This window comes from Heliangelus exortis, chromosome 3, assembly GCF_036169615.1.
Source record: "Heliangelus exortis chromosome 3, bHelExo1.hap1, whole genome shotgun sequence".
Lineage (NCBI taxonomy): Eukaryota > Metazoa > Chordata > Aves > Apodiformes > Trochilidae > Heliangelus > Heliangelus exortis.
The window spans coordinates 107,568,071-107,592,376 of record NC_092424.1 but is presented as its reverse complement, the minus strand read 5'-3'; the positions used below and the strand labels follow the sequence as shown (position 1 = coordinate 107,592,376).

The window sequence follows — 24,306 nt, the reverse complement described above, 5'->3', positions numbered from 1 at the left end:
GCTCTACTTATCTTTCCCCAGACTTCCTGATTTCCTTTAGATAAATTTCATTCAAATGTCATCTTGCACAAACATTCTCAGGTAGATCTGCATTCTGGGGTCAATTCATGGATAGACCACAACTGCTTCCAAGGCTACGTCCTACTACTTCAAGCAGGAAGGTCTCAGGACAGCCAGGCAGACCCCCAGGTCCATCCCCAGCCTGAAATCAGTTCTCCAGATTGCTGTTCTGGCAGATTGCTGTTCAACCCCAAGCATATGTGCTTATTTTTGCACAAGAAAATTATTCAATGAGCAAATCTGTTATTAAAAAAGTGAAAGGTTTGACATCCACCATAAAATCTTGGTTGTAACAGTACAGCAGTACAATTATTACAAAGAAGACTCTGTGTACATTATAAAATATTTTTTAAATTTCTAATACATATGGGTAATCCCAGAGTGAAATAAAGTCCCACCTGCCTCCTTCCCATCCTTTCCATCACCTACTCCACCAGGAAAATCCAACCACCTTTCCCTACATCCAGCCATCACTGCAACTCCAGCAGCCCCTGCCCAGGAGCAGCACAGACCCTCAGCAGAGTGGCAGCAGCCACACTCAGCAGGACCCTTACAGTGAGCCCCTGATGCACAGCCCTGAGATTTTCATACCACCATCCTTGTGGTCTGTGCTAAAATAAAGCAAAATATAGAGATTTTAAAAAACTTAAAAAATAAAAAAATAAAAGGCCTCAGGTGCACACACCTTGTGAACACTGGAGATCAGGGGTTCAGACTACTTTAGCTGACTCTTTATGGGACTCCTTTTCTTCCACAGTTGAAGCTCTGTGTGTTTCCCAGCAGCAGCAGAGATGGAGGTCCCTAGCAGCAGGTTTGCAAAGCTTGCCTAATTGTAAGGCAGCACTTGTCTCACAGCTCATTCTGCTTAGGATCATCATAAAACTTGTCCTTTGAACTCACTCTCTGCTTCCTCCAGTCCATTCTTCCTTCCTCCCCATCCCCAAGGCAATGATTTTTATCTCCAGGTCTCCATTTCTCCTCTGTAAGAATCAAAGGGCTTTTTCCCTTGAGGTGACAGCATTACCTGCTGCTCCTCCTCCACCTGAGATGCAGCCCTCTGCTTCCTCAGAATATTTATTTACCCCCACCTATGTCAGACACAGGCTCATTCTGCCCAGGTAATGAGGAGATGCTCTGTCTGGGCCAGCCAGGCCAGACATGTTCAGACTCTTCTGGATGTGTAATTCAAATCAATCTGCAGTGATTTGTACAGCAAGCAAAGCCAAACAGTGCACCTCAAAAAACTGATTCCCATTCCCTAATTCACCAAACTCCACCTTAAAAATAATCAGGCTCTTTGTGCCTTTTCTAATTACCTGCTAAAGTTGTTCTTGGCCATGTCACCCACGTGTCACACCCCTGGGAAATGACTGACATTAAAGCTAAACAGATCTTTGCCTCTGTAGCACATCCCTCCTCGCTGTAAGATGCAGAGTTACTGTGTCTCTGTGATCAGCAGGTACCTCTAAGCCCAGGAGTAAAGCATGTGCAGCACCTCACTTTAGTATGGGTCAGCAACAGAGATGGCATCTTGCCTTTGACCTCAGGCAGTCCATGATCTCCAGCAGACCTGTGCCATGAATTTGAATTATATGAGCTCTGCTGATTGAGGCCTTTCCTTCCTTGCTTTCCTCTGAGACCCAGGAAACTGCATCTACAAAAACTGAAGACAACATAACCAAAGGTGACAAAGTCACAGGCTCAGAAGTTGGAAAATGTCAGCCTAAAGTTTTGTTCTTACCTGGTGCAGCCTACAGCTACACTACTGCATGTTTTCTTAACAGGTCCTGTGAAGGATGAGTATTTCTGAAAGTGAAATCTAAGATTCTGAAGGCAGAAACAAGGTTCTTGCTCTTCTTTCCCCTGGATGGAAATGTGTTAAAGGCTGGAAGGAGATTCAACAAGTCCAGTCCTCATTTGCAGGAATAAGCAGCATCTGCTACATCACCAATGTAAATCTACTCTGCCTGCTCTCCCATACCAGCCCCTGACAGCCAACAGCAAATCCAGCCTTGAGGAAAAAGGCCAAAAAAATAAAAATCTGAAAGCCAGTCAAAGAAGACAGGAAAGCTATAGACCCTACCCAAGCTCCTAGAAACATCAAGGGAAAATGTAGCTGAAATGTAGGAAGTGAACCTCAGTGGGTGTCAGGCCCAGGCAAATCCAATTAACAGGAAAATCCTTCTCCAAACCAAAGTCTGGAGATTGATATAACCCTGGGCTGGGGTGCAAGACACCAAGCTGCTATTTGAGAACTCTTTCAGCATTAACACTGCTGTCTGGCTATAGGTAATTTCTCAGGGTTAAGAAGAACAAATCCCCCTTAAGTACTGAAATAAGCATCATTTTCACCTGTTACCTGGGTAAAGCTGTGACAATTTAAAATCCAGTCAAATAGTGGGAATGGTAACCACTAAATGTAAGGAGGAAACACTGGTATTACCATTATACAGCAGTGGTAATTTTGACCAAAAAAAAGCATTTGTGTAAGAACATGGTGGCTGAAAGCCATCTAACCAGATGTAGCTCTCTGCACTGTAGAGGTCCTACATGGAGACAGCAAAGTTTCAGCTAAGCACTTGGAAGGTGCCCTTACAGTCACTACAGGAGAATTGTCACTTTGAATATGTAATTCATCTCTTTTGGGCACCTTCTTTAGGCTGAGGTGATTTGTGTCTCAAAAGTAGCTGTTTCCCTTACCTGTAACAAGAATTTCTCTCAGGTGGAACATCTGCACTATAAATCTCTATCTCTTATGTGTCTACCCTTGGTCAGATGAATCCCAATTCATGAATTTTTTATTGTTGAAGTTATTACATGAGGACTGGATGGCTTTTTAAAAACTACATTATAGCTTGAAGAGAAGCATAGGCTCGATACAAAAATTTCTAGGCAAACTTCTGTTATCTTAGGAAAATAAGACAGGATTTGAACAGATGTCCCAGACCATCTCTGAACCCAGTGTCTTGACATTGAAAACAGCCACATAATGAATTATATTACATCATTATTCTGTTCTTTCTTTATTTAGTAGGTCAAACTATGTGGCCATGAGTTTTAAATCTACATGTTTATGAGATCTGAGAATCACAGTTAGACATTATGAAACATTACATATTCATTTGAACATCCCTAGAGCAAGGTTGCCTAAAATGTTGACTTTTTTGTAACCATCAATTTTATTTCAACTTTTGAAGAAAGGAAGTCTGCATTACATATTCTTTGTCTCTCTTTCTCTAGCAAGGCCCTTTCTGCATTGCCCTCTTTCAAAAGGGTCTAAAAGACTTTTTTTTTCTCTGAACTCTGGAATTTCTCCTTTTCTATATTTTTTCAGAATTTGGACATCACTTTTTACAGCAACGCTTTTGCAGTGATAAAAATACATTTCCTACATTCATGAATTCATAAATTTTAAGAGCAAAAGAGACCATTACATTCATACAGCCTGGGGCAGTGACAGATCTACTGCACAGGAGCTAATGGGCTAGAGATCTGTTCCTTTGAGAAGAGAGGGAAGAATTTGTGTAGCTCTTCTCTCCTCATCACCATCATGAAGGCAACCACCTCAGATCTCTCTGGCCTAACCCAGCCCCTGCCTGTAGTCTAACTTGACAGAATATCTATTTAAACACAACATTTTGGAAAAAGCCAGACTGCTTTCTAAAGCACCTAGAGACAGCAAAGGTCAGCACCCCCCCATCACCCCAGGGCATCTCTACCACATCTCATTGGCCCATTTGGTCTCCCCGACCCCATGAAACAGCAGCTGCTGTCCCTGTGCTCCTTCTTCACCCTTTTCCTGCCTGATTCTCTCACTGGGACATGAAGGACTTGGCCTCTGGGACCCATCTTATTGCCTCATAAAGCAGGATGGCAAGATTATTGATGTGACAGAGTTGCAGGGTTTTCCAAGCAGTTTAGGAGTTACCATGGCAGTTCATTAACTCCCAGCCCAATGACTCCTCAAGCATGAATCAAGCAGGAGGCACAACACACAGCTAAACACACAACTTATGTTCACATCAAAAATACACCCAAGGTCCTCTATTTTGTTTCATATACATCTTATAAAGGCACTAAAAAGTCACCAGTTATCAGGACTGATAGCCAACCCATGGAAACACACCTTGACAAAAAAGAAATTCACAATCCTTGTCTTTTTTTTTTCCCTCATTGGGCCTTTTCTGCCCAATTCCTGTGCTTAAAGAACAGAGGGTGCTTAGCAGAGGGTTCACATCTCCAGTTTCTGTTGACTGCAGAGGGTTGGGACAGCAGGCACTCTGGATTGCTCCCTTCTCTTGACTTTCAGTGCTAAGAATAAGGTTTCTCTTTATACAGAGGCAAGCTCCTCAACCCCACTCAAGGAAGTAGCTGAGAAAATATTTAACTTTCATGGTATTTATGCTTGGGTCTTAGAATAAAGCACATACTTAAAAACTTCCTTGAATCAAAGTGGCATTGTGAGCGTGAAAAAAATCCAACACAACGTTTTAATAAACTGCTGAGTTAAGACTTCAGTAGAGGCAAAAAAAAAAACAGGTTTAGCACACTAGATACGAAGAAGATGAGGAGAACTCAAGGGAGTCTTTGAAGCTAAGTGGACAATTAAGAAAATAGGAAAGGTCAGAAATAGAGCAGCTTTTATCAGTAAGTAGAAAACCACGAGCAGCAATTAATACCAGCATTATTTTTTGCTTATTTGCTGTTATCCTCTTAGAGTTTCAGGGTACTTAAAAGAATAGGCAGAGCTAAAATTTTTATATCTCCCTCTAGTCACAGCTGCTACACTCAGAGAACAACCACACCACATATTCATATTATTTGATTTCCCAGAATTAACTTGCCTTTTCCTTTTAAAATAAAATTACTGATGTATTTATCAATGCAGCAATGGGACCCGGCACACTGGAAAATCCCACCTTCCACACTAACTGAGCTAAAACTGGCTTTGGGCCAAAATTTAGTATTTCAGCTCCTGCCAAGCTTTGGGTTCAGAATGATTTTACACTGGAGGATTTTGCATCTGTTTCTTTGGCTGAGCTAATGGGACCCTAATGCAGATGAGAGATCCCCATCACATCGAGCTGCCAGTTTGTTGCTTGTTTCAATCACCCTGTACATACATGGCAGCTTGTAGCATTTCCCTCTCAGCTAAGTGAGGCCAACAGGCATTTAACACAAGATGCAAAGGGATATAATATGATACAGAGGGCTGCTGACTAGAGACACGACCAGTGGCTGGAATAATAACAACAAATTATTCCAAAAACCACAGCAAAAAGCTAGATGACACCTTTACTTAAAACCAGACTCATCAATAAAGTTGTGCATTCTGGCAGGAATTCTCATGCTCGATAAAACATGAAGGCTGGAGAAATTAACCTTCAAGGAAATTGTTCATGGCTTAAAGCAAGCAAAGCTGTTGCCTCATCCACTGACCTCTTAGGGACCCAGCACAGTGCTCAGCTCCTGCTCTATAGCCTTGGAATAGTCTGTACCTACTGACCAAAGAGTCTCTTCCAGATGTTCTCCTGGCAAGGCTGGCAATAAGTCACCTCCCTAGCTGGTCACCAGCACTGCTCTACACAGCCAACACCAGCAGAAAGTCCATCTCAGCAAAAGGTCCATGATTTCTGGTAACAACACATGAGTTTTCAATTCATATTATCTTTTGTCTCCTCATAAATTCTTTAATCAAGAGATTTTTTTTCATTCATTGCTGTTAGCTGAAGAGGTACTTTTGTTTTTCCAGCCCTCACCATGACCTAGCAGCAATCAGCTGCTCCATCCCCAGAAATTATTCCAGTTTCTCACATGGGAAATGTCTGTGAAGGAATGAGGAAGGAATGAGGAAGGAATGAGGAAGGAATGAGGAAGGAATGAGGAAGGCTCTCCTACCCACTCTGACAACTCCACTATTATTTTTGCTCTCAAAAATCTGAAGCAGCATAATGGGTGGCTAATGCTGGCCAGGGATCTCAGAGAGTTATGGAGTTACTCACTTGAAGCAGCAACACAAAAATCTGAAGTGATGCTCAGAGAAACCTATTTTGTACACTCCTCGTATTTCCCAAGCTATGCCATGGTCACCCTCCATCTTTTGCTGCTCTCCAGGGAATACCAGCTGCATCCTGCACTCCAGGGATCAAGAGCTTCCAACAGCAAGAGGTGGGGAACAGGGATATGCATCTAGTTACAGGTCACAGGAAAGTGACCCAAACCTAAAGGGGTGACAGTCACTTCTACCACTCTGCCTGTCCCCTTTCATTCCCATGGGTTTTGTAAAAGCAGAACACCATACCAGGAATAATAATAACACCTGCAAGATTTATAGAAACCTAAAATATCCAATTGGAAGTTTTCGACACTGCAATTGTTCTCTAAACCATAAGAACATCAAAATGCTTGGGTTTATTTCCTTTAAAAGAATGACAGGATTTACGTCTGTCCATCACAAGCACATGAGACTGGAATTTGATTTCTTGTTTATTTGGCTTTCACATTTTGAAGGATTTTGCTCTTTGAAGGGAGAAATATGTGTCTGATGATTGCAAAATCCATCTCAGAGACATGTCTGAGATCATGGGTTTGAAAAGGAGCCATGGCCACCTTTAAAGGATGAGGCAAACTTCACTCACTGAAAAGCCAAACATGACATTTTGTGCTCTCCAGCCTGACTCATTTCCTGATGCAGTTAGGCTATGGCTAGGAAAGTTAAGGTCAGATTAAAGGATCATTTATGCCCTTTAAAGTGGACTTTGAGACCAGGACCCCACTGCCAGAATAAGGCTCTGGAGGCCTTTGGAAGAGATGTCCTGTTGGAACTGCATCGTGGGGCTCTGTTTGGCTTGTGTCTGGATTTTTAAGTTGTGGAGCTCCTGTTTCACTGCATTGCCCTCATTTCTGTCAAATCCCAATGAACATAAGCTTTTTTCCAGTCTCTTTATGAGAAAAATCATATAAAATAATCACCTTCCAGGCTGGAAAAGTCATAGGACTTTACATGGATAGCCTTGCTACTTCCTACTACATCATTTCAAACAGAAAAACTAAGAAGCCAAATGAAAAAGAAAAAAAAAAAAAAATAAAATTCAACCCTCCTGCTACTCCTGCCAAATGGATCAACAACCAGGCAGGAGCTCAGAGCCTGACACTCCTGCATCAATTTCTCTGTTTTTCAAGGTGCTGTACATGTGCAACTGTACAAAATGCTATAGGGGACTTCATCTCAAATACCACCTATCAGATTCTGCATTTATTGACAGAGGTTGACCCCACAGACTTCTTGTTGTCTGAGGACACAGCCAGCACTTCTACTGAAGGCTTCAGCAGATTCAAAATAGCACCAGAATTTCCACTTCCAGGTGGATGGAGCAAGAAACAGGGAGACTGAATGGATCCTAGCAACAACTATATAAGCAAAGCCCTTAAGAAAATATTTTCAAATACAGCAGCCACAAATCACCAAGATGCCACCACTGAGAGAAGACAGACCTGACGTTGTTTTCACACCACAGAGCTCATAGAGGAACAATTTTTCTCTGTTACAAAATAAGATGACTAATCAAGGAGTAGTGTCTCTTCAACACTATGACTTAAGCTCCAAACTGTTTGGGTTTTTTTTTTTAGAAATAACAGTATTTTGCTAGGAAAATATTCCAATGCTCACCAGAAGATTTTGGGAGTAATTTTCTACTGATGATGTGGATTTGCATGGATTGATGATTGTCTTATTCTCCTACACTAAATGAAATACAGAACAAAGTAATTAGGATCCTACTGGTAACCACAACTTTGCTGCAGTCAAATGAAGCAGCAGGATGCTAAAAATCAGGATGTAAGCATCCACCAGAACCTTTCACTCCACCACCAGATTTTCTTGTCTTGTAGAAGCAGTATTGAATGGGCTAACAAAATATCATTTCCATATTTTTCTCCTATTTTTATCAAGCCAATGAGTACTCAGGTGATACAAAGAGTACCAAATAAACACCATCAAATAAACATCACCATGGAACAACGGGAAGCTCATCAACATTTAATGCACCATTAGACATCTCAAACACCACTATTCAAACACATACCCCAGTGAGAGTTACATTAAGAAAATGTTGCAGCTCACCACAGGTGTAGATGACATTAAGATGCTTTCGGATTCCTGGGTAACAAGGATCCCCAAACTCATGGGTGCTGGCATAAATGCTGCAACTTCTTTTCCCGTGGCAGCGCTTGATCAGGAGTTGAAGAGCAGTAGCTGACTGACACTCTAAAAAGGAAAAAGGATACCTGGTTGTGAATATTTCTCTGTTCTCATCATAAATTGCCAAAATAAAAAAAAATTTACCAGATGGAGACTGTGGGAGAGCATACGTATGAGTTTTCCAAGGGAATTTCTTTGTGTGGGAAGGTGTATGTGACTCTCCAACACATCCAATGAGTTGTGGATTGATGAAAGGAAATTACCAAAAAGAAAGGTGAAGAATCAGAAATCCTCTTAAAACTATAGAAAGGAGGCTGCAAATAAAAGGAGGCTTGTTTCCAAAGAAAAAAGGCTATCTGTAATAAAAATAATTCCTTTCCACTGCAGAGGTCTGAAGGCTCCGTATCCTGAGTCTCGGTATCCTCATTTTAATAGATGGGGAAATGGAATCACAGTAGAGTGTAGAGACTTACAGATCACTTCAGAGTGTGGAAAAAGACTTGGATGCTAGGTGTCTCACTCCAATGTATTTATCCAGAAAAACTACAAGCTTTAGAAAACAGGGGGGTCCAGTTCAATCTCCCTGGGTCAAACCCCACTCTGGGGAACTCTACCCATGCCCACTCTGTGGGACATAACGCAGTACCCACACTCCGGGATTTTTTTTGCTTTGGCCCCCACATCTGGGGAGCTGTGCTCACTTTGTGAGATGTGACAGAGCTGCACCCACCTTGTGGGTCATGAGAAATGCCTTTAACCACATGTTTTAACTTTTGGTGAGCCCTGAGGTGGTCAGATGCTTGGACAAAATGTCCACTGTAGGTCCCTTCTAACTGAAATAATATTTTTGCTTTGTTTTGCCTTGCTTTCCTTTGCTATTCTAGTCTAGTCCAGACTTTCTATTCTTTCTATTCTATTACATTCTAGTTGAGTCTTCCTTTCCTTTCCTTTCCTTTCCTTTCCTTTCCTTTCCTTTCCTTTCCTTTCCTTTCCTTTCCTTTCCTTTCCTTTCCTTTCCTTTCCTTTCCTTTCCTTTCCTTTCCTTTCCTTCCCTTTCCTTTCCTTCCTTTCCTTTCCTTCCTTTCCCTTCCCTTCCCTTCCCTTCCCTTCCCTTCCCTTCCCTTCCCTTCCCTTCCCTTCCCTTCCCTTCCCTTCCCTTCCCTTCCCTTCCCTTCCCTTCCCTTCCCTTCCCTTCCCTTCCCTTCCCTTCCCTTCCCTTCCCTTCCCTTCCCTTCCCTTTCGTTTTTCCTTTTTTTTTTTCCTTTCCTTTTTCCTTTCCTTCCTTTTCCTTCTCCTTTTCCTTCTCCTTCTCCTTTTCCTTTTCCTTTCCATTCCATTTTTGCAAATATTATTTTCTCTCAGATGATTTGGACTTACTTTCTCAGCTAAGGTGAAAATTATTTGTACTGACAAGCTCTTGAACTTTTTAGGTGTTACACAGTTTGCTCAGACTCTCCAGCCAGGACCAAATGAAATTTTACAGAAGCAAACTCCTCAACACTGAGCTGCTGCTCAAAGGAACAGGAAAGCTACAGAGAAAGGAATACAAACACTTTTTGGTCAGTATCAGGAGACAGGGAAAGGGAGAATGGACCCCCAATAGCTATTGAATGCTATATCCAGCACAACAAAAAACCCAGGAGAGATATGGGAAAGCCACAGGAAACTAAGCCTAGATGGAAAACCTAGTTATTCTCAAATCAAAGACAGCATTTCATTTCACATTCTGCAAATGGCAAAAGAATAGGGCCCTGTGTGAGCATTTTCATACTGAACCACCCAAACTTTAGGGGATTTTTGATCCAACGCCTGACAGAGGTTCCAGGGGAAACATCTGGCATGCAGCACTCCTGCTTTATTGTCTTTTTGTCAAATGTCCAGTTAGAGAAACTCATCACATCTAAGGACTGCCCAGGATTTCATGGAGGGTGCTGCTATTCTTTTTATTTGTTATTGTTCTCACACAAATCACAGAGCATCCCACAGCTGTTTGCACAGGGGCCTCATCTCCTGGCATGGGAACACACTGCCCCTGGGGGAGGGTACAGAATTAACCATCACTGGCCCTCTGAGAGGCACCACAAATCTTTTGCATTCATTGTCACCAGAAACAGTCACTGGGACACTCCTTGGGTAAGAATGAGCAGTAGCAACCTACAGCCTCTGCCCTCCACCTTAACAAACTGGACTGGTTCTTCAGGTGCCAGATCTGTAGATTCAGCACACTGAAAACACTTCTAGGAGTTTTATCCATCACATACCCTTAAATTAACAGCAACAGCTTTCTTAGCCACCACAAGTTATGTCTTGGTACCAGTGACCTCCTTCCTCCCATCCAGTTCTGAGCAGGCTGTGGTTTCCATCCACATTGACTTTAGCATCTGCATTAGGAAACCAGGCAGGACTCAAATCCAGAGACACCTTTCTCACCCTTCTTTAAGTGCTACCCTGTTCCTTCACATGATTTTGCCAACGAGGTTTACCCCAAGCAGGTAATATAATCTGAAACAAAACAGGGCTACTCCCAAACCATGAATTTGCAGAAGGCCTCATCCAAAGGATATTTTGGATGGAAAGGAGAGGAGCAGAATTCCATGGCAGAGGGTTTAGCTGCCTGGATGTGAGGTCAGCCAGCCCCAGGGCCAGGCATCAGGCTCCTTCTCATTGTATTCAGTAAAGAGCAGCTGATGTGCAGACAGAAGGTGAGCCCAGTCTTGATGCTCCCTTTGCCAGGGATGCATCTTTTCTGCCTCAGGGAAGGAGAGTCCTGCACAGGTGGCTGTAGGACCCTGCTGTAGCCTCTTCCACATCCCACTGCCAATGCAGCTGTATCTTGAGTTATAATATCCAAACAGAGCCTATTCCATGTACCTCCATCTGCCAGAGCCCATCCTAATGATGCCATCCCTACTTGTATCTTAACAATTCCCAAGTCCAGCTGCATGTTCACTGGGAAATGGAAACTTTCTTTGGCCCATTCTGTGGCCCTGAGGCCAACTGTGATGAAACAACCCACATCTCTGCTATTAATACTCTTATCCTCTAAAAGGGGTTGGTGATTCCTTGTCTTATACCAATCTCAAACCACGTTCTGGACTGTCTATGAGATTGTCAAGGCAACAAACCATGCCATGGACCACACTACAGTTTACCAGTACAGAAAATCTATTTCCAGTATCATTGCCCAGGCCCTGGCACTGCTAGTTTGCCACAGTTTAACATAGTTTACCATGTAAATAGTAATGTATACATGTAGCCCTAGATACCCAGCTTCTTTGGGCACAGACCAGGCCTCCATATTCACAAACAGCAGTGAAATCCTAAATTCTCCAATTGCCAGGCTGCTCCAGCTCAAGGTGCTCTACTCAAATCAGCAGAAAACATAAGAGTCTGTGTTTCAGTTATAGATGGGTATGAAAATCCCAGGCACAGAAAGTAAGGCACCAAGACTTTTAAAGCTTCTTTTACACGGACTTTTTGCAAACCTTAATAATGAAAATACACCCATGACAAAAGTCACCCTTTGGGACTTCAGCACATAAACCATGCAATAATTTAGTTGGAAGCAATATCTGGAGGCTATCCAGCCCAAGCTCCTGCTCAAAGCACAGCCAGCTTTGAAGTTGCATCGGGTTGCTCGGGAATTTGCCCAGGCAAGTTTTGAAAATCTCCTCAGATTCATATTCCCCAGGCTCACTGGGCATGTGTTCCAGGGCTAAAATCACTTCCCAGGTGAAGAATTTTCTCCTTGCATCTATCATATTTCCATTGCTGTAACTTGCATTCATTGCTTTTAGTGTTTGTTTGTTTGTTTCCAATGGGTTTCCAAGAGCAGCCTCTGTAAAAGCCACTTATTACATAGCAGAAAACAGCAGTAAGATCCTACCTTGAGGTTTCTCATATTGAGACTGAACAAACCCAATATGAAACGTGCTCCAGACCAATTGTGGCCCTCCAATGGGCTTGCTCCAGTTTTACCTGAGAAACTGGACACTTCAGTACCCCAGGTAAGAGGAGAACTGGATTGAGAAACAGAGTAAATAAACCCTCTCCTTGTCATGCTTACAATATTCTTACTAATAAAGTCCAATACCCACTGAGCCACTGACACACCACTGACTCATGTTCAACATGTTGACCCCCAGGACCCATCAGTCATTTTTCTGCAGTGTTTTTTTAGCCAGCTGCCCCCCAGCCTGTGCTTGCTGCAGAGGGATTTTCAGGTGCAGAACTTTGCACTTGCCTCTGTTGAACTTCACCAGGTGAAGCCCACTGAGGTTTCTCTGAGGAACCCAACCACTGCTGTGTTAGCAACTCTTCTGTTCAATTTGTTATCACCACAAACTCTGTCCTATCACCCAGGTCAGTACTGGAGACATTACACAATATTGACCTCTGACTGCTGGTAAGCAGCTGAAATTTTTACTTCAGCAAAGCATTGTGTAGGCTTCTTGTAGTACTTCATTTCTTTGTCTCTTGTAGCAAACAGCCACAATTTAGGCAAGTCTTCCCTTTTCCACTGACTGTCAAACCCTAATGAGCACCACAATCTTGTGAATGAAGGAGTGGCAGAAATTCATCCAAGATACCCATATTTACCCAGCTAAACTCTAGTGGCAACACCAGGCTGCCACATGGTAGATCTAAATATTATTCTTATTTTCCCCATGGTAAGGCCTGAGCCACTCTCTTGGAATCAACCTGTTCTTCCAGCCCTGAAAAATAACAAAAAAAATTGAGTCTATGGACAATACTTGATAAAGTATTCACTTCAAAGACTTCCTTTGGTCAGTCACAAGAGGGAATTTTCACTGGTTTTCCCTCCACACAATGTCTAAGCAGAAATGCCTTGTGCATTCCCATCAATGCCAGGGCAAGCAGCCAGCAGTACTCTGAGGGAGAACTACAGTGGTACTGAAATTAGTTTGGTTGTTTTGATCTGTCAGCATGTTTGTCCTCCACGTAACACATTGACCTGAAAGATGTAAGAGCAGCAATAAAAACCTCCAAATGGGACCATCTCCCTTAAACACTTCAAAGGATTTGTGATAAGAAGGTTATTGAGCTGGGTGCTAAAATGTCACATGCAAGTATCTTTATTCCCTCACTAACTAGCACTGAAGATGTCAATAATACATCTGAGATATGGCTGAGTGATAGATGAGGCTACAGAAAGCTCATAAATCACAGTCCACCATCACTCAGAGCTCTGGAAGTGACAACACAAGGCTTTTACAGCCTTGTCTCATGAGTATTAAAACACTCAACATCACTCCTTTTGGCTGTTATGAAATGCATGTAGGTAATTTAACTTCAAAATATAAATAAATCCTTAGTAAGTTGGGTTGAAGTGAGATATCCAAGTATATTTGTACCTCCTCAGGAGGCAATTCCAGGTCAGAAGTTTTAACCTCCAGATGCCCATTCCCAGAGCTCAGAGAGGCAAGAAAACAGAGGCTCTCTCATCCATAAATCATGAAGTTAGACTATCAAAAAGATGCAGGGAAGCCAACAAATGTGATAGAGCAGAGCTGGTCCCCTCCAGCTGGATAAATTCACACTTTCCAGGTCTTCAGAAATGGAAGATAAGAAGTGGAACTCTTATTGCACCAAATACCCTGCTCATTCAGGGCAACATCTCTCTCTTTTGCTGCTTGTTTTCTTGCTAAGTGCAAACGGTGGGTCTTGTATCAAATACCATCCTGACACCAGTGATAAACAAGTGATCCCATGTGTCAGAGGTATGGGAAGGACACTCAAAAATGCCAACACCCCATCACTAAGTCTGAGACAAGTACTGCTAAATAGAGTTAGGCTCCTGCCAAGAACCCTTTAAAGCCCACAAAGCTCAGATCCCACAGCAGAGCAATAAAAACCACTTTAAGACCTCACAGATGATAGAAAGCTCACTGACACAGGCTGAGCCAGAGTTACCCTTGGTTTTCATTAGTCTTGGATTGCTTCAGTCCATTGCCAAAGAGCAAAATACAAATCCTGGAGATGGTGAAACCTCCACATGTTGAAGTGTTTAGAGATACCAGCTGAGCTCTTGGAATATGGTGTTTTAAACAAAAAAGGTTGTGTTCTGGGGGAGAGAGGGATCAGCTTGCCTTATCCTTTCTACCTCAGCACCACTTTCTAGAAGCTGCATGTCCCTCCAGCCTGGCTCCTGCTGCAAGGTGGATTCCCTGTCTCAGGATGACTTCACAAATGCAGACTGCTGGCCAGTTTCATTTCACAGCTCTTACTCTGAGCCCTCAGTAGGACATTCATCTTACTACCTGCATTTAGTAGGATATTACTCCCTGATCTACTGTCTTTATCAGCCCAATCTCTGATTCAGATGGCAACAAAGAGACACTGGAAGATTTTACCAGCTGCAGCTTGGTGACAGCTTTGGCCTTAAAACTGGATTCAGTCTCAGTGATGTAATGTCCATATCGTCAGGCTCACCACAATGAATGGGTTTTAGTCAGTTTGAGGCTGCTTCCCAGCATGACTATTTCTTTATTACCTCTTCCTGGTATTAAAAAAAAAAATAAATTGGAGCCAATGCCTATTAATCACATCCATTACTTTGGTTACTCACTGTTCCTTGGTTTTCTCCAGTAAGGGTGACACATAGAAATCAGAAATCCAAGCCATACGTTGCTGCTTTTCATTGCAAAACCTATCTGGTTTTGAGAGAATGTTTCCAAACAGTTTAACTTTTGCATTATGGTAACTCTTAGGTGCTCTGGTGGAGATCAGAGTTTCTTGCAAGGCAGAAGTCATCACAGAAACATCCACAAACAGATTTAGACACCTAGTTTTGAGATGGGTGACTAATCACAGGGTGAAGTCAAATGCTCAAGAGCATCTTTGTAGGTGTCAACCTCATGATCAGCCTCACCTGCCATACATTTAGGAGGAAATTCTTTACTATGAGGGTGGTGAGACACTGGCACAGGTTGCCCAGGGAGGTTGTGGCTCCCCTCTCCCTTGGAAGTGTTCAAGGCCAGGTTGGATGGGGCTTGGAGCAACCTGATCCAGTGATAGTGTCCCTGTCCATGGCAGAAGGGTTGGAACTAGATGAGCTTTAAGGTCCCTTCCATCCCTAAGCCTTTCTGTGAGTCCTTCCACGTGGAAGAAGTCCATGTGCAGGTTCCTGCATGGATGAGACTGTCCAGAGGAAGCAGGACCATGTACACTGACTGTGTGAACAGGTTACCATGCTGTAAGGCTGTCACACAGTGCTACTCCACGGCCTGCCTGTGAGACTGGGAAGGCAACAGGGCATGGAGAACACCCCAGTACTGACTGTTTCATTATATTAAAAAGCAAACTTTCCCTCTTCTTCACAGACCTCAGGATCATTGGAGTGCTGACTAGCAGGACAGTTTCATTCTGTCACTACTCACTGTAATAACTACTCCTTCATCTGAGCATCAGATTTCTTTTCCATCATTAATCTTGATAGCCTTCATGGTATTTTAGCCCTGTGTCTCCTTATTTCACAAAAGAATCACATGAGTGCACTTGGAAAAAAACAAAAACACAGGAAAAAGGAAAAAACACAAAAGCCTCCACTCACTTGTCAGAAGCAGCACTCTGAGCATGTTAATTTGGCATAAAAATTGGAGTGTTCATCCTGCTTCTTCAATTGATAAAGTATTACCTTGAAATATCCATAAGGCCAAATGATTGGCTGTAATTAAAGGCTTCAGAAAGAGAATCACCACCTAAAAGACTTTCCAGCAATGCATGCAATGTAGGTAACTAGGAGCTGGAAGAGGATTGGGGGTGCCTGATCAAGACAGGAATCCTGTGGCACATTTTAACTCAATGTAAAGGCATCAGGAGCAGACTTGTTTGGAATTAAAAGAGCCAGCAGAACCCTACCCTTCCTTGCTATCTTTTTAGAAGCAGGTGAAAGGAACTAGTTAAGATAAATATTGCCTTGAGGGAAGTCATTGACAAACAAGTGATAACTTTAGGAGGAAACACCTTCCAAGCAGAGGACAAGATTTCTCTCCAAAACATGCAGCAGGATTTCTTGCTGAAGAATAAGAGAGGAAAAATTACTGGTTAAGAGCTGTGAAGCAGGGAGGACAGAATGAAAGATGGAAGATGGCAGAGTTAATTAACTAAGAGGAAAGCCAGATGTCTGAATCAGTGCTGTGCTTATCTACTCATCTGCCAAAACAGAAAGCTTCTGACCTGCAAGCATGGTCTCAGAGGAATTTTGACTTGGTAAGCCACTGGGTTTGCAGTCATGAATGGTGGACAAGTATCACTGGGGCTTTGGGACACACATTAGCTCTGGTTTCCCTGGTCCCTGCTAATGAGCTGTGGTGTGAGCACTGTCTAATGATGTGCAGAACATCCAGACAGATGCTCCAACATCTCATGGCCAACACTGAGGCCAAGAAGAATTTATGTCCCCCTTGACAGCATCAGTCCCAGCATGCTGCTTCTATTTCTGGCAGTTTTTATGTTTGAGGGACTTCCTATTTGGTTATTGCTTTGGCAGTACTACGTTGGTATCATGTTGAGTTGGTTTTCTGATAGAAATTGCCATCATCATTATTATGAATATCAGCAGGGAGCTTTGCACTGGTGCAGTTGGACATAACATCTATGTCTTGCACAATGTCACTGAAAGCAGCTGGCTAAAAAAGAAATCTATACCCAAACACCAGAAGGATGTGCAGAAAAGGCCAGCTTTACATTTAAAAGAGAGGAAAAAAATTGTTCACCACACACTTCATAAAACTTTGGATATATGTGCAGTAGGCCAGAAAAGAGAAAAAAAATCTTAAATTAATCACATCTAGAGACTGCAACTGCAGGATCGATTGCACATTTAAATACAAATATTACAGTTACATCTAGAAACACTTCGTTTATTAACATGCATTTAAATCATTTTACCACCTTTGCATCTGGAACCAGAACTCTCCTAAAACATGAGTATCCAGCTTTGCAGAGACTGATTTGGTGTGTGAAGTGGAGCAAATTAATAACATTTTGCATATTTGGGGGCTAAAGTGAGAATCTGAGGACAGTTTCAAACTTGGCTCCAAGAAGCCTCAGAGAACAGAGCAGTTTTGGTCTGGCAATGACAATAAAAATTTAATATTTAATTTGCAGCAAGGAGTAGTTGATTGCAGAGGGCTGTGAGGCATCCAGGATAAAAAGCAAAGCAGCTGAAAGCTTTTACCTCACTCAATAGAAGACAGGGACAGTGCATTCAATGTATCTACTGCTCTGTTCATTTGCCCTTCCTATTCATTACAGCCCAAAATAAGTATTTTCCTGACCTAGACCTGGGCTGAAGCAAGGTCTGTACTTTGGATATTGTGGGACTGTCCCACTTGTTTAAAACTACCCAGCTGACACATTCTGCAAGTCACTTCTTGCCCTGGGTTCCCAAAATAAAGCACTGCATTCCTGCAACCTCAGAGGTTTCACATTACTTTTCCTTCTCAGGCTATCATGGTAATTCTGCAGTATTCTTGAGTGACATCTGAATTATTTTAGGTGGAACTTTATCAGTTCTGAACAAGTATTCATACAGAATAACTGTATGAATGGAAATAAACTGAGATGCTACAGATTTACAGCTCATAATTATGCCCTTTTATTAATAAGATTGTATTCCAGATTTGCCTTTAACTAATAGTTGGGCAATAGACATCTTTTATAAGGCTGGCAGTTAAAGAAGTCGATATTACTGACACAAATACCCACATTACTTTCTCAAATATCATACAAGTATAATCAGAGAGCCTGCTAGTGGTATTTACACTACTTTCAGAATTGTTATTTACAAGCACTGCATGGGGTCATATTCCACTGCAAACAACTTTTTTAAAACCAAATTGAATGCTGGCTTTGAGAAAGACCCTGCCAAGAAGCAAATTTGAATAGATTTTTTTTTTAAATAGCAATTGTGTGCATATAAAACCAATTTCATGTGATTCATTTTTTATGACTCTGTGGAATCCAACAATAGAGTTTTCTAGAAACAGCTGTAAAGTGATTTTAATTACCTCCTGGTGTTTTCAGACAAAAAGTGAAACACACAAACTATCTGAAGCTGAAAAACAACCTTCTGAAAGTAGGCTTTGTCCCACTTTAACTTAGCAACTAAATGGGACTTCTATTTCAACCTAAATTTAATAAGGTATAATATGTGAGTTAAGCAGCCGCTGATACTTATGTAGCCTTCAGACTTGGGTATTTGTGGGGTTTATTACATACAAACAGATTGGCCTCTAAAATACATTATTAACCATGAGCTACACACATCATAAAGTAGTTTCTGCAGTGACTGTAAGTCAGATGGAGACAGAGTCACAGCAATGGGCAGGGGCACCCTGGGAGGCTGGTGTGCACCTAGAGAGGAAAGATGAGGTCTGACTCCCTTCTGCCTCTGCTACTCACCCCACAGCCCCAACCCTGAAATCAGGACACAGCATTTCAGCCACAAGCACTCAGTCAGATCCCCTGAAGGATGGAGGTGCTGCCTGGCATTATCTGACCAGCACAGATTTCCATGGATACCCCATCTCCTCCCTTCCTGCTTCCCCCATCAGTACCAGAGGTTGCCACCCCCTGTTGCTCCAGCTCCTTCACAGTTTAGAGGCCTTTTCTTTTTAATTATTTAACTTAAGACCATGATTGAAGCAGAGATATAAACATGTACTGATGGAAACACAGGATGGAAAATGGTCACGGGTGGTGAAGCAGAAGAGAGCCAGAAATCCATGGCTGGAGAGGCAGCAGTCTCAAAACCAGCTCTTTTGTTAGCAGAAAAATGGAATAAAATTGATTTTTTTAATTATTATTATTGCATTTATTTTGTACTTTTTCACATGCTAGATTTGATCAGAGATAACCAAAGTAGGCAGGTCAGTTATTTCTATGGTCTAATAAATATTTATATGAGGGACTATGAAGGCTTCTGTTCGAGTCATATACAACTGCATTAAGAGGAGGAAATCAAAACAAACTGGATTGGATCACCTTCTGTTGCTACATTAAAACGAAAAATGCCAGGGAATGAGCACCTAAAGACCAGGGTTTTTTCTGAACTCATTCTTCTGCTCTTTTTTTATCAGACCCAATGAGTTAGAGAGCATCACTGACCATCTCAGTTTCCTCAGGGCTCTGTAAACACATCCATTTTCCCTCTAGAGAGGCACAGGAGAGAACTTGTATGTTAAGTGACAAGGACATTTCACTTCTCAGCAGACTCACCCACACTCCACAGCCCAAAACTGGGCTTGGGAGCCAGAGTTCCCACAATCTTGCACCAACTCTGAAGCCAAGCTTAGATCACTTCCACCCAGATGAGTAGTTATATTGCTCTGGGCTCCTTCTATACCTGGTAAAGAGAGACTGGTGTCCTGGTATGGCCAGGATAAAGGTGATTTTCTGTCTTGTCCTTTTGCTTTCAGCTCAGTCTCTTGTAAGTAGCTGCACTTGCTGAAATTAACAGCAAGTTTCTCAGACAGTGTCTGCTCCTGGGACTGATCACACTCCATGTTTAGAGTTACAGCTGGAGACTGGTGTGCAGAACCAACACTGCTCAGCTCTGAGGAACATTTTGCCCTCCAGAAGGAACAAAGAGGTCCCACCTGCAGCCCTCCTTTGGGGAGGAACAGACATGATAGATGCCAGAATTGACCAAACAGAGTATTCCATCCCATACACATCATACTCAGGATAAATTTGAGGGATCAGGAGGATCAATCCAGCTTCCAGCTTCCGGACCTTCCTGCCTTTCCTGCTTCCCTTTCTTCACCCATTCCCTGTTTCCTTCAGCATCCTGGGAGGATTCCATCCCTTCCTCTGCCTGTGCTCCTGATCCATGCCAGCCTGAATCTGTGTGTTCCTGCCTCCAGCTCCCAACTGCTGCTGACCCCAGGATTCCAGCCTGGACTTTCCCAGGGCTGCCCTGCAGCCTTGGTGGTGACGTGAGTGTTACTGGAGGAAAGGGGGGGAGGAACATGGGCTCCATTTTCCTGTATATTTGTATAGATTTAGTAATTTTTCCTATTTATCGCTACTGTTTCATTAAAGCTGTGTAGTTTAGTTTCCAACCCATAAGTCTCTCTCCCTTATTCTCTCTCCTCTCTTTATCAGGGAGGAGAGAGAGATGAATAGAGAGCTTCTGTTACCCAGTTTAATTGCTGGGCCAGTGTTAAACCATGACAAGTGGGTATCTGAGCAGGAGACCTGGATTCTGATATTAGAGGTCAGCTGAACACACCCATCCTGCTCCCTGTGATTCAGGGCAAAGTCACCATAAAAATGTATGTGGGAACACATAAGGTCACCTGAATATAATCAAGGATATCGCTTCACTAGATGATAAAAAGGGTAATTGTTCTACGTCCAAGCTCTTCTTCCTCAGTCTGCTAATTAGATCATTACCTTGCACCCAAATACAAGCAGAAAAATGGCATTTTTTTAAATTGGCATCAATACATCACTGCCAGACGCAGGCAGAGGCAGCTGTAACCAGCATGATACCAGCACAAAGGGCTCACTGGGCTGAGGGGTATTACTGGTTTGTTGCTTGCAAACAGCCCTTTCCCCAGAGACCTCTCTATGCTCTGTGTATTCTCCCTGCACATGCCAGCAGCAAAGTGGAAGCTTTTTTAATAGAGCTACAAATAAGGTCAAATTCCTTCAGGGGCTTTTCAGAGTTCCCAAGGCACTCAAGGAGGGGTCCAGCTGTTTGCAGGGGTTTCCCATTACGGTCAGAGACACAAGTTCCAGCGTGTTTCCAGTTAAAAGATAATCTTGGCAGATTTTCTCTTTAACATGACAGGGACAGGATGGAATTCTTCACAGTAACTTTCCCTTCACAGATGCTCAGCTCATTTGTACAGACCTTAGATGGAGAGAAAGCATGTGTCTACCACAGCATGGTGTGGGGGGTCTGGGGACCCTACCCTGGGATGTAGGGTGACACAGGTTAAAGGGCTGCAAGGTCACAATTCCTCAGACCCCTCCACCTGAGCACCTAACATAGCTCAAGCCTCTGCAGAATCCTAGAAACTCACTAATAGTGGACTTTATCTCCTCAACACATCTACAGGAGTACAATGTCTTCTTTTTAAGCAAAACCAAGACAGACTAAATTGCTTGGTCCCTTACCTCACGGCAGAGTCAGAAATATGTGTAATTCTCTATTAGACCACCCCCCCTCCTCATCTTAGATCTCAGCTTTTTAAAAGCCTCATCTTCAGAAGTGGTAAAAAAAAAAAATTTTAAAAATCTGAACTCTTTTTCACTGGAGGAGGAGGAGGCAAAGATCCTTCCCCACCTTTGAGGCAAGGGAGTTTTTCACTCACCAAGTAACTGATGCTGGCTGGATAAAAATAATCACAGCAAACTACTTAGCCAGCACATACTTCCTGGGAAAAGGCCTCTTGCCAAGGCTCAGGCTTGAAAAATATCATCAGCCCTGTGAAATTCAAACAGAATAAATCTTCCACGTGCAGAACAGAGCTGGGTTCTGCCTGACGGGAACTGGATGCTGCCACCAAGTCTGAGTCGTATGGTCATGTTTGGAAGATCAGCTTGTTGCAAGTGTTTGGGATCAAAGGCTGTCACAGAGCAGCCCTCCCCATATCCCAGGGCTGTGGAAACATGCAGGGAAATGTTCTCTTGCTAGAGAAAGCCTTGATTTGCAAGCCATGATGTTTTCACCTGCTGCTGAAGGAACAGAGTTGCCTGCTGGGCTAGGCAGGACCATGGAAGGAGTAAAGTTTTTGGAGGAGGTTTAGAGACTCTGCATTGCTCCCAGGATTAATGATAGCAGCTGAGAGCACAACCCCCTCACTCCAATGCTCTAAATATGTGCAGGACTTTTTTATTTCTTGCAGTGTGTCGTGGGGAAGCACAGTGTGAATATGGTTTACTCTGGTTTGGGTTGCAGATGGATCCTCCATCAGCTCCTCCTGTGGGACAAGTGACAGCCACAGGCACAACTCTCCTCCCCTTTCCTGCATCACCAGAGCTCTCTCCCATCCTGTTGGGTCACAGGATTATGGAATAGTTTGGGTTGGAAGGGACCTCAAAGATCATCTAGTTCCAACACCCTGACATGCACAGGGACACCTCCCACCAGCCCAGGTTGCTCCAAGTGCCATCCAACCTGGCCTTGAACACTTCCAGGGATGGGGCAGCCACAATTTCCCTGGACAACCTGTGCCAGTGTTTCACAGTGATGAATTACTTCTTAATGTCTCACAGAAATCTACCATCTTCCAGTTTAAAGCCATCACCCTTTGTCCTATCACTCCAGGCCCTTATAAAGTCACTTTCCAGCTTTTCTGTAGCCCCCCCCCTTCACTCTAAGATCTCCCCAGAGCCTTCTCCTCTCCAGGCTGAACAACCCCAACTCTCTCAGCCTGTCCTCATAAGAGAGCTGCTCCAGCCCTCTGATCATCTTCGTGGCTCTCCTCTGGATTCACTCCAACAGCTCCGTGTCCTTCTTGTGTTGGAGACTCCAGAACTGGACACAATATTCCAGGTGGAATCAGCTCACACAAAACAAAGGCCATGTCACCATAAGCAGAAACCACCTGTAGCACTGGCAGCATCCAAGAGGACCAGCCAGATGTTGCTGAACACACTCACAGACTTGGCCAAACACTCTCAAATATAGCTGGGATTTGAAGGATGGAGCATGGTGAACTGAAAGACCACAGGCTCATTTATGTTTCTCTTAGTTAAGCTCACACACCCACCTTCCACTCAGGTTTTCAGCCTGCAGGAGAACATCAGCATCACCAGAAATACTGTCCTTTACCACACACAGAGTGCCCAAACGCCTGGGAAAACCTGAAGAAGACCCCATGGTGAGTCCCTCACCTCTCATCCCCCCCATGCAGTCATCTGCTGTCCCAGAGACCCTTCTCACCCTCTCTTTGCTGCTTACCTACACCTTCCAGACCTCAGCAGCACCAGGCAAACTTAGCAGATACTTCAGACCCCAGCAACTCCAAGCATGCAGATATTTGGTCCTGTCTGACAATTCTGTCAGTTTTAGTATTATTCACAGCTTAAAACCCTACACTGGAATTCAGTGTAAAGCTACCTCAGCATTCCCATCACTAGCTTGGCATTAAAGTATCCTGTCCTCAGCCTGCTCATGTAACCAGTTCCATTTAAGACCTGACAGTGGAGGAAGGCAGCAGACTGTAGGCTACACTCTAGGATCCAAACCTTATTTTCTTGGGCAAACATCCCTGGTTTTAGAGATAACAAGGCCAGTTTGAAACCACTGGGGCATTAAAGCACCCTAGATGGCATGGCATGACATGGCATGAGCACCCTGCTGTCACACCTCACCACTTGTTCTCTTAGCTACAGCTTTGCTCTCCTAGCTCCACTGCCTTCCATCCCATTCCCTACTGCCACAAACTTGCTCTCAGCCAGTATAAGTTTTGGGCAAAGAGGAGTAAAACTTCACCCTTTCTGTCTTCAGATAGTTTTGCCTTACACAGACATTCCAAAGCAGATCCTGTTGCTCAGTGTGTGCCTGCTGCTGCTTGCTCAGCAAGGACAGAGAAGCAGTGTGCTCGGGTAGAAACCCATCAAGTTTCGCTGACTCAGCAAGTTCTCACCCAGCAGCTGAACCACCAGCATGCCCACTCTTAGCCCATCCCAAACACCACATGAAAAAGCTCTGGGCTAACCTGTTAAACACATCTGTCCTGGCTTCTGCTGCCTGGCAAGTGAGGATTAACAGTAGCACATGCAGGGACACCTGTCAGCTCAGAGGATGGGTCTTGTTAGGGGACTTGGGACTCTCCTGCCATGCCAGGGTAGGAGGTTGTGAACTACTCAGTTGTGTTGCAAGTGCTCAAATTTTCCCAGCAACACAAGGAAGGCACTCACCACACTGCACAAATAACCTGACTGGCCTGATTCCACCTGTGGTTTCCTACAGCCACCCATCATCTCTGTATCGTATTTCCAAGCAGTCGCTTCACATGCTTCCATTTGAATAGTATTTAACTCCTTAAGGACACAGGATCAGC

At 43.4% G+C, this 24,306-nt stretch overlaps 1 protein-coding gene across 2 annotated transcripts in view; it reads right to left on the bottom strand.

Annotated features, from left to right (window-relative positions):
* LOC139795279 (protein eva-1 homolog C-like) overlaps positions 1 to 24,306 on the bottom strand; it is a 206,074-nt gene that overhangs the window by 96,079 nt on the left and 85,689 nt on the right. For both annotated transcript variants that reach the window (XM_071742064.1, XM_071742066.1), the window contains exon 5: positions 8,183 to 8,326. In XM_071742064.1, coding sequence (XP_071598165.1) covers positions 8,183 to 8,326 — 144 coding nt within the window. The remainder of the gene's footprint in view (positions 1 to 8,182; positions 8,327 to 24,306) is intronic.